Source organism: Cyprinus carpio, chromosome B16 (assembly GCF_018340385.1).
Source record: "Cyprinus carpio isolate SPL01 chromosome B16, ASM1834038v1, whole genome shotgun sequence".
In the NCBI taxonomy this organism is placed as follows: domain Eukaryota; kingdom Metazoa; phylum Chordata; class Actinopteri; order Cypriniformes; family Cyprinidae; genus Cyprinus; species Cyprinus carpio.
In genome coordinates this window covers 16,738,489-16,750,322 of record NC_056612.1, presented here as the reverse complement: position 1 = coordinate 16,750,322, position 11,834 = coordinate 16,738,489, and the positions used below count along the sequence as shown (strand labels likewise).

At 36.4% G+C, this 11,834-nt stretch overlaps 1 protein-coding gene across 1 annotated transcript; it reads left to right on the top strand.

Moving 5' to 3' along the window:
* The first annotated feature begins 205 nt into the window (after positions 1-205).
* On the top strand, positions 206-11,632 carry plin6 (perilipin 6). Its single transcript, XM_042741132.1, has 9 exons — positions 206-357; positions 1,005-1,061; positions 1,614-1,651; positions 1,734-1,932; positions 2,110-2,192; positions 3,206-3,443; positions 3,775-3,986; positions 9,487-9,753; positions 10,443-11,632. Exons 3-9 carry the CDS (start codon positions 1,628-1,630, stop codon positions 10,893-10,895), a joined length of 1,476 nt encoding a protein of 491 aa, XP_042597066.1. The 5' UTR covers positions 206-357; positions 1,005-1,061; positions 1,614-1,627; the 3' UTR covers positions 10,896-11,632.
* The last annotated feature ends 202 nt before the right edge of the window (positions 11,633-11,834 follow it).

Here is an 11,834-nt window from a genome sequence, read left to right as displayed (position 1 = left end):
CAATTTTCATCTGAAGCAATGCAATTAAATCAAAGCGCATATGTGAGAAATGTCATATATGTGAGAAACAGTCACAATCACACAGTCCTAAGACTGTCTTTGTCACTGTAAGGTAAACTAGCAAAAAAACGGCTTAAAAACGACTTGGCATACGTGGACTGGCCACACCCTAAATGAGGGGCATCACATGCATCTACCATGAAAAATGACAAAACCATCCAACAAAACCCCTCATTTCAGACACAGAAGACAAGGACTGCGACCTAATATAAAGGGCAAATCTAGTGGGTTTGTAATAAAGATATTTTTAATTTCTACATTTTACCATCTCAAAGGACTCACTCATTCATCTCAAAGGTAAGAACTGCTGCTGCTTTGACAGTTTTTGACACTCTGCTTACCATCAACTCGATAATAACCAAAAGCATGACACAACTACTTTTAGAAACTGGTTTATTGTGAAATAGTTTTACAATCTTAGTAAATCAATTTTAAATCTATTACCATATAACTAAAGCTGACGACCAAAGAGTGTCTGAGAGAGATTGATAATTTCTATAAAATAACAATATCTAGCAATAAAGTGGTCTTACTCTTAATTCGCTTAATAGAATTTAAACAAAAATGCAAGTACTTACTCTTATGTTAAAATGTTAAAATGTGGTTTCCTGTAAAATAAGCTTAGACAGGTGTCTAACATATCCTTTAGTGTCTCAAACTAGCATCAGTTACCCATGCATCTTATGCATTAGATAATGAAAGACAAACATGACCTGAAGCATTGGAGACTTTACCAGAAATATTATTGGTATGTTATTAATTCACACAAGCTTTATAAGTCCAGTATCACATCTAGTCTTCATCTTAAAATTCTTCTTCTATTTATTTCACTCACAACACCCATTTTACACCATTTTATTAAGGCAGATGATAAAGGTTTTTGTTGTGGTTATCATTAATGTTATTTTTTATTCAGATCGATTTTGATTTTTTTTTTTTTACAGGTAATCACTTGCTCAGTACTGACCCACTGGGATCTGTAAGAGTGCCCCCTCTGTGCAGTAAGTGAATCTGAAAGCAACAAATTTTATATTATAAACAGGCTTGTGACTCAGTTGGATTTTATCCCATGAGATAAGATTCTGAAGAACCCTTTGATCTGAAGATATGTTTGAGAGACTTCAAAAACACTACAAAAAATGCATATTTTTGAATGGTTTTATTGCTTTTGGTTGGAGGTCCCGGGCCATTACCTAGTATGTTTCTCAAATATACTTCAGAAAATACTTCAAAATAAACTGGACTTTTGTATTTGTCGAATTTGATCACAATAATTTTCAAGGCTTCATGACAGACTTCTATCCACCCCCATATTCTATATTCTGCTGTTTGAATGCTAGATCAAACAGGCCTGTGTGGTTTAAACGCTTAATGAAATTTCCACAGCAAGGATTTCTAACATAGGCATGTTATTGTCTTGTGACATCAGCTGACTTGGCATGGGCAGGTCAAATATTGAATACAGAACAGTATTGACATTATTGACAAATTAAATGATAATGTCAGAAGTATCACTCTATATCATACTTGAATGTTTTATGTTCTGCTTCCAGAGTGTAAAGCAGACATGTCTAGAACAAGAAACAGTGAGGTGAGTTTTCATGAAGGGTCACTCCACACTGTTCAAATTGCATCATTACCATGTTTAATAAGACACTGACTTGCCTGTGCAGGGGAATGTGCTAAACCGTGTGGCAAAACTGCCACTCGTCAGCTCAGCGCTGCAGCAGGCCTCTTCCGTCTACACGAGCGTGAAAAGTCGTTACCCGCTGCTCGGGTTTGTGGGAGGTGTAGCAGAGCTGGGCGTCCGTAGTGCATCCACAGCAGCCCTGAAACAAGCAGCACCTCTGCTACAGAACCTAGAACCAGAAAGTAAGTCCCTCATATGGTATCTCTAACAATGAATAACCATAAAACTGGAAAAATATCAAATTGCCAATGTAAATCAAATGCTCATAGTCAGGACAAAAGAAACAGATACACTTCTAATACATTTAATAACGTGATCATAATAATGGTGGTGACTTCATTTTATGTCTGCCTTTGCAGTCGAGGCAGTGAACAGTTTTGCACTGGTGGGTTTGGAGCAACTAGAGAAGCTTTTCCCAATTCTCCAACAGCCCTCAGATGAGGTGAGTGTGTGAGTGCATGCATGGAACTTGAGCAACAGTTGGCTGTCTGGTAAAAGTCAACAAATTTATTTTAAATAAAAAAATTAATAAAGTTTTAAGTTATTATATTACCTCTGTTTTTGAAATAATTTTAATAACTAATTGGTATATTTAAATTATCTAAAATAATTCATTATTATTATATTTTTCCACATACACAAAATAATAGTTTTTTTAAGTATTCTGTTTAATATGACCTTCAGTACATATATATTTAGTATTCCATTTTAACATAAGAGTAAGTACTTGCATTTTTGTTTAAATTCTATAAAGCGAATTAAGACCTAAGACAACTTTACTGCTAGATATTGTTATTTTATAGATATTTTACTTATTGAATTTATATATGTATCAGTAGCCTTTGCTAATCTGAGTAATCAAAGTTAGGTGATTATTTTTTATTTATTTATGTTTGCATGTATGTATGTATGTTTATTTATTTAGTCTGTGTGGTTGAGTAATTAAAGGCTGATGGTTTATGTTTAATTGTCAGTTTTATTATTCTCTCATCTATGTATAATCTATCTATTAGAGCTGCCCTTCAAATATAGTGATTAAAGGTGTTTTGAAGAAAAAGTGATAGGCTAGTCGACTTTTATATGTCAGAATATCTCTGTCAAAACCATAGCCTGTAAGTTATCGGGCAAAACTTGATTTGATACTGTTACATTATAACACAGCACCATAAATCCACTTTTAGCGGGTATTAAGAAATACTTTTTTCTTTTTTGTGGTACATTTACTGAATGTAAATCAGTCATTATGTGTACAAATAATGACATACAATACAATAATGACATTTATTTCGTCAGTGTTTAACTTTAGTAGTGTGTGTTTGTGGCTATAATTTGTTGTACGTGTGTTTTTGTTTTCCCTCAGTGCTTCGCCACTTTTTAAATGAACATAAATCTCGATGTTTGTTCTGCTGCTGTCCATACCTCTCTTGATGTTGTCCTTGCCCTCTCTTCCATCAGGTGGTTGCTAACCTGAAGGACTCTTTCTTCTCGAGGCTGGATGATGCGCAGTCTCGAGTGAATAATGAGCTGGACAGAGCCGGGGACAGATGGGATCAACTGATGCAGCTGAGCTGGCGCCTCCTGGCGGAAGCTCAAGACTCGGCTCCTGGGCGAGTGATCAGCGCGGGTCTGGATGAGCTCATCACGCAGTCAGAGGCGGCAGTGGCCTACTATCTACCTCTGCCACCCACGCTGCGTAAGAAAGTGTGGCACGAACTCATACAGGCTCTGGCTGAAGAGGGAGACTTTTTTTTTTTTTTTTTTGGTCTGAAATTATTATGAAATAACTATTTGAAAAATGTGTACACAAGACTTAACCACAAGGGGGCGCAAATGTTCTTCTGTTTTGCTAGTTGTTTGGCCCCATCTCACTTTTAGAGGGTATAGAGGTTGAGAAACGTGTAATAACATAAAACTTAATCATATTAGCTTTTTTTTCACTCAGAGACTAAGTATCTTTCAGTTTAATTCTGAATAATAGAGTTTGTTTTGAAATCACCACCACTTTGCACTTTCTCATCCTGCAGATCGTGAGTGGGAGAGAAGAGTGCAGAGCTATGAAGATGATGATGATGATGATGATGATGATTATGATGATTATGATGATGAAGAGCCTCGAATGAGGACACGTATCCGTAGCCTGTTGTTGTGCCTGTACCTTCAGCTGTACCACAGACTGATGAAGCTGAGAGAAAGACTGGAGAGTGCTTTGCAGATGTTGGGGGCAGCTGCTGAAACGGTAGGCCCTGTGTACAAAAACCAATCGCTAAATCTTTGACCATGTCTTAACTAAATGCTCTGCCAAATCTTCATAAAGTCATAGTGACTTTTGAGGATGGAACAAATACTAAAGTGCATGATGTGTAGGCTTCAAGTCCTGAAACATTATCACTGGTAAATGGGGACCCAAACTGAGTGTTTTTATACTCCAGTTTAACTATTTTCATATTTTAATAAATGGTTTTATTTTACTTTGCAACATTTAGAGAGAGAGAGAGAGGGAAAAGACTTGGACCCTTCAAAAGAGACCAGGGGCCTAATTTACAGTATCAACAATGCAAGGAAAAGGTTCAATATTTTGTCCTTATATTTACACGCATTCCCGCATATAAGTACAAATTGGTAGATCCCACACTTGGCATGAAACTGTTCTTATGCAGTCATCATGCACACATTTGTGCGTATGCACTTTTGATAAATGAGGGCCCAGGTTTATTATAGTTAACTAAAACTTAAAACCATGTTACTTGAAATAAAATAAACATTAACAAATAAAATAAAGTTTAGATCTAACTTGATGTATTAAAGTAACTAAAACTGAAATAAAATAATAATAAAACTATATATTCATATGGAAAAACATGAAAAAAAAAACAGAAAAATTACTAAATTAATTAAAATTTAAACGAAAACAGAAAATATAAAAATACAAATTAATACAAATTAATAATAAAAATGATCACTATAATATTTAAATAAACTATAAAATTCTATAACAATATCTCAGTTATACTAAAATAACACTGAAGGAGGCCCAGGACAACGAGGACGTGATTCACGAGTCAGTAATGGAGAGTGGTATGTTAAGATTAAATCACAAAATAAATATAGATGCAGACATGTCTGAGTGAGTGACTCAAACATATACACTGACAAGATGATATCGGCAAGGAGTGCCTCCTCAAACCATAGCTTATCCCCTCTTCTTTGAGTCTGAAGTTAAAATAGACAGTCTACGTGCTGCAGTACCATGCTGCAGTCATTCGCTGTGCCCTGCCACCCTCAGGGCTTCCTGTCTGCAGGCTCACCCACATAGAATATAATCACAGTAATTACTTGTTCCAAATCAAGACCCCTGAGACACATTCAGGCAAAGAAGGACATGGGGAAGGGGAGAGAAAAGTTCAAGCTGTATTACTGAGCTGAAAACATATGTATGATCTTTTTCACACTAATCCGTACCATGCCAAAGTGATAACACGCCTAACTGATAACAGAATTTATTCATACAATATTATTTTACATTTATATTTCTAGAAGTAGAGTATATTTATCTCCTCTGATTTTTTATTATAGTCACTCATTTGTACACTTCTTCATATTAAAGTTAAAGTTCAAGCTAGATAGAGACTTTAGCATCTGAAAGTCTAGCATATTAATCCTTTAGTGACTCAAAATGGCAATAAAAATAAATTATGAAAAGTTTCTGTTTGCGTAAAAGGAAAGCAATATTTTGTTTATCAGAAATCAAAGTTGAAATCAAGTCAGACTGTTTGTTTAGAGAGAAGATGGTCATGATTGAGCTGGAAGTCCAGTGGGATCTACGTGCTGTTTGCCGGTTGCTGCAAGAGACTTAAACACCCACTAACCCACCCGCACACACAGATAACACAGGTTAAAAAAAAAACATTTGAGAAGGAAAACAAACATGCTTAGACAACTGTACTGTTTGCCAGCATTTATATATGACAAAATATATACTACCGCTTAACCCTCTGAAGTCGATTAACGCGTATACGCGTTTTGGGGTATTTTCTCCTGATAACCCCGAAAAGAACTTAAATTACACTTTCAGTTTTGATCGTACAGATAAGAGCAATACATCAATCGAATCTGTAAAGGGTCTACTTTTTTTTTGTATACAGACATAATAACAACAAAACTTTGTGTACTTATAAAATAAAGATAACAAACCAGGAGTGCTGTCTGCAGCCTTTGTCTGCGCTGATCTTCAGTTACAAACACGTCATTAAAATGAACTGTAACTCAGTGAATACTCAACGAAGAGACATGAGAGAGATATCTATAGAAAGCCTGACATGTCTACTTTTAAACTAAACAATTGCTGCCGAAAACAAATATTCTGTGATAAAGTAATCCATATGAAAACAACGCGGTTTGAGATCAATAAGATCACCAAGACTAAGACTTTTATTCAGCAAGGTTTTAAACTGATATTTATTAAAAAAAAAAAGTTATATTGTTACAAAAAGTTTACATTTCAAGTAAATGCTGTTTTCTAACATTCATCAAAGAATCCTAAAAAAAAGATGTATCTCAGTTTTTGCATAGCTGTTTTCAACATTGTTAATAATAGAACATGTTTCTTGAATACCAACTCATCATATTAGAATAGTTTCTGAAGATATGACACTGAAGACTGGAGTAATGGCTACTGAAAATTGAGCTTTGCCATCACGGGAATATGTTACAATTTATTATAATATACTTATATTATATACAAAAACATTATTTGAAAGAAATTAAAGTAGATAGATAGATAGATAGATATGAAATTGTAGTATATATATATATATATATATATATATATATATATACAAACCATTAACTATGACTTTTGCCTCAATAAGCCCCTAATTTGCTACAGTACTTATTAATAAAGCAGTTGTTAAGTTCAGGTATTGGGGAGGAATAGGGATGTATAATATTGTCATAATATTATGTAGAATATGTGCTTTACAAGTACTAATAAACAGCCATTAGTTGATAATAGGTATGCTAATAAGTAACTTAATAAAGTGAGAATGGGTCCCTATACTAAAGTATTACCAATAATCATTACACAACATTATTATTTTTCCATTTTAGCACTGTGCCCAAGAATCTACCCAATACCATCAGTGAAGCAGAGAGTACTCCTCAGTTCTGCACGGTTAGACTGATGGGAAAATGTTGTTCTCGTGTCCAGATAGACCTTACCTCAACTGACCTGTTAGACACACGGCCTCTATCAGACAGACAGGCTCAGACTGGTCTACCCATACAGATCTCTCTGTTTTGTATGGATAGACAAGTTTGTGTGCTGAGGATCAAAGGACCAAGGTGGACTATTGTCTGTACAGGGTCCTTTAGTGCTTTCCCAGCATTAGGATGGGGAGTAATTGGGGCTGAGAACATGAAAGCCCCAGTGCACTGTTTTCAAAAGAATCTTAATTAACAAATTCTAAAGACACCCCAGTGGGCCTGGAGTGCAGAAATGTGAGTGACAGATTGTGTTCTACCAAGAGTTATGCTGAGCTGTCAGAGATGTACAACGGTGAGACTTGGCAGCATAATGCTCTACAGTAATTCACGTGTTGGTCATGCGTTGTGCTGTGGACCAGTGGTGAGGTAGGAGCCCGATGACAATGGGAACTGAGAACACAGTGGTGACCTTAAAATGTGGCTGACCCACTTTCTCCTTCACCTAAATGAACCGACAATAGTAGGATGGTCCTACTGCCAAATCAGGACTGTTTGTGCCTGTGTCTGCCAGACTGGCCCGGTTATTTTGCTCGGTGTACTCACGCTCATGTTGTCTGGTGGCAGATGAAGCTCCACGTGAGAGGTTGGCTGCTTGTGGTGTGGACTGTGTGGACAAGCCTTGATCATGAACCAGACTTCAACACAGTTCCCCAGTTCAAAATCTTTTTATTCTTCAAATCAACTTACGTGTAGTTTATTTGTCACATCTGGTTCAAAATTGTTTGTTTTTTGTTTGTTTATTATTTTAAAGTGATAAGCATTAGCGGTAATTGATTAAACTCACTGATTTTAAGCTTTTGTTTGAAAAAAAAAAGATTTTATTGGGTTCATTGTGATCTCTGGTTCATTCAGCAGCCCTTTCTGCAGGTTACATTAGCTTCCATCACCCTGTTTTGATGCACATTTTGTAGTATTGCATCAGAAACGAGGACAAGGAAATGCCAAATTTTTTAAAAATCCCTTAATCCACAAACAACTTTGTAGGCTTTCTTGAGGTGGTTTTTGACTTGTGGGAAAACGATTTAATGCAAATAACGGCAGATGGAAAAACATGACTTGACCAGCAGACCAATCTCGTTGCACAGCATCTCAAATGTTGTTTTGATCATTCTGCAATGCCTGAGCTAAAGTCTGTCATCAAAGTATTTCTGTATAATTGCCTCCAAGAACTCTTACATGACTGCGTTCCCAAACAGCAGGCATACACCTCCGAAAGCAATGTCCGCAATGTTATTGCATTTCATCTGCTTGCTCTGAGAAGCAAGTGATTTATTATATATGAAAATGATTATATTTAGTTACTTCTCCTGCTTTTCTTAGTGATTAGTGCCATTTTATCAGGAAGTGACGATTTTGTTCTCTTTGACTCTTTGGATGGAAATGGTGCTTTATTTGCAAAGGTTTTATGCATTATCCAATTTTGCACACAATTTAAATTCGCAGCTTTGGAAGGAAATAGATATTTTTATGCAAATAGGTGGCAACAAGTGAGTATCTGAATCAGTCATTGAGTCATTGAATTATTTACTCAACCGATTCTTCCAAGGAAACAAGTCGAATCATCTTTTTTGAAATTAGCGTGCCAACAAATCTACTAATAGACAAAAGAAAAAGTATTTTCTGTCCATTTTGTCAACTGCTGGTCATGATATTATCAAGCTGTAGAAAAAAAAAAACACAATTAATTTTAATAGTATATTTTCATCTTTTATTTTTACAAATACATAATTCTTTTTGCCATCTTTGTTTTCTTGTTGTAAACAAAACTGATTTATTTGACACTTCATTCACTTTCAACTCAGTGTTTCGTCAGCAGATTATTTCTCCTTTCTTCATAAATAAGCTTTGAGAAAAATGAATGGAAAATATGAGTCAGTGCATGAAAGTGACAAAGAAAATTTTATTTTGTTCACTTAAAAAATTCCATAAAAGTACTAAACTATAATTATTTCTCTTTATATCTTTTAATATAGAAAATCACTAAGTGAATCCGGTTTTTAACCATGGGTAGAATTAAATAAGACAACAAAATAATAATAATGGACAAAGCAGGACATGGTGAGCAGAAGAGAGATTATATTATTTAGGATAGCAGGTCTAAAAGTATGAGGTACTGTCTCTTGTTAGTCTGATAATGAGAGGTTTAATTGACCCCAACTGCGGCTGACAATGCCAGTTTTTACAGCAATTTTAGTTTCTGCTGTTTGTTGATTTATTTGCACAGAGCAGAGAGTGTATCCCCAAAAAACCCATTCACATTCCTGTGGGTATGTGAATAGAGTCATTACTGCCACTTGATCAAACTGTTAGGCCCCATTTCCAGGCCACTAGGTTCAGCAATGAAAACGTGACTTAATTAAAGTTCTGCATGTCATCACATTCTCTTTTTAATTAATGCCTAATGCTGTCATTTTCAAGTCTACCATTGTCACTAATTTCCTGATTGGGTATTGTCTATCATTTGTCATGCTCAGGTGGGTCTAACGCAGTTGATGGCGATGGTGGAGTCCCTGCTGCAGCTGCTTCTGTCATTTTACATGACTCAGGTGTATCGCGTGGAGGAGCTGCGTTCTCTTCTCATGGCTCAGCTCACATCAGGTATACAGGCACTGAAGGTTTTGCCCCCTGTACAGCAGATACTGGCTCTGCCTACCCAGGTACGCACTATCATGAACGACCTACTGGAACTGGGACAGATTCTCATACAGCTGCTCATCAACACCACCCCGCTCTATGACCTGGTGAGAGCATGCGTGCACACACACACACACACACACACACACACACACACACACACACACACACACACAAACAAACACACACACACATACAAGAACAACACTCTAGAACCTGTTCTAATGCACAATTTCTCTTAACAAGACATACAAGTACATGTTCCAGTGAAAAAGAACACTCTAAAATCATGTTATGTCAAAAACAAAATAATCTTTTCTATCATTCTGAACATAATTTTCTTCTTTCTTTTTTATTTTTGTCCAAACACATCTGTTTAGAGTTGATAGGATGAACAAAGCTAATACAGTATATCACTCTATGTTCCCATAAAAACTAAATGAGTAAATCGGTGTTTCATCATAGTGTGTTGCATTAATCACATGGTCTGGTTTATTTTCTCTCCATGTTACCGTGTTTCTTTTCAGTAATGGGAAATGTGTTTGTGGAATGATGGGTTTGCTTTTTTTCTTTTAGAACAGTACCTAATTTTAGATCAGGTACATAATGTTTTCAGGCCACTGTACATAATTACACTTCAGTCTCATTTAAGAATTGTTGTTAGTCTAAAATCACTTTTCTTCAATTTGCAAGTTTTCCCAATGAGACTGGTTTAAATTAAATTGCTGCATAAAATTTTCAAAATAATCAAAGTACCAGACACTTGGGTTACAACTGTTCCTCTCTTATCTCTCAGATAAAACAGGTTTCTGATCTCGATGCAGCAAACAATCCAGTTCCAGATGAACTTCCTGAGAGTCCCTCCAGCCGTGCCTCTGCAAACAGCCTCTTCCTTAAGGCCATGGACGGTCGCCCACGTCGCCGCAGAAGCCTTTACACCCGCTCCCGTCGCGAGTCTGCCAGCGGGCTTCCATCAAGCCCAGCTCTCTCCCCAACTCCTACCCCAGTCCCAGCAAATGGCCGCAAAGGCAGTTTGAAGCTAGATTCCCAGCCTTCAGGCCCTCCAGAACTTGACACACTGGCTGTGCCCACCACCGATATGATCCGCCGCCATTCCTCGACCACTGAGGTCCTGCTGGCTCCCATTATGCAGTTAGTTACACAGAGCCAACGGGCGTTCGAGTTTCTGAGCTCTGGCCCTTCATCTGAAGATCAGGTCATACCTGTGGTGGAAACCACAGAACATTAAGCTCCACTCTTCTCAGACATAAGATTTAAATGTAATCCAGAGCATTCAAACACAGATCGCTGCAGCTCACAGGCTGTTATGGATAGTACAGCAAACAAACCTTCAAACCACAATCCATACAGTAGCTTCTCTGGTAAACCTACAAAAACAAATCTGGTTGTTATTAAATAACATCATTAGCCTAGCATTCAGTATGTGCAGATGGTTTAAAAGCTAAAATGAAGCACTGCACTTAAAATGAAATCAAAACAGAATGGATTTGCACTTTGAATGCCTGTTTCTAGATGTTAGGACAAAGAAACAACTCAAAAAGTGAGCAGAGATGACAAGAGCACCATTTTTTTCTATATATTATTATTGTTAGCATGTAAGGCTTTTTGTTTAAACCAAATAAAACTATTTCTATTCCTCAGCTTTCTTAGTTCTTATACATTATAAGCAGTTTTTAATCTATAGACTGTCAATGAATGACTGATAGATTTGGTTTGGCATGCAGTCTGAGGTCACGGATGTTCAGTCGAGAGGAGAGGATGAGATACTGTTAATGTTAGGTTGATCATTCATGGGGCGTTTTATGTTTCAAGATCAAGTATGTGTAATAACCGAGCGGTAAACATAAAGTGAAGTGTGTTATACATAGACAGGCATGTACTGTCACTAAATGGTGTTAACTGACTTGGTGGACATTTACAGCTAAAATCCTAACATCCTTTATCTTATAGTGCTTTTTCCTTTAACAAATGTAACATTGACTTTAAATGTAATAAAACATTTTATAAAATCTGATTGTTGTTTTTCGAGTGCTGTTTGAGCATAGAATGAATTGTGTATTTCACCATATTACAGTTTTTACTTTATTTTTGATTAAATAAGTAGGTAAGCATATAAGAGACTATACTACGGTTTGGGGTCAGTAAGACGTTTTGAAAACAGTCAAGT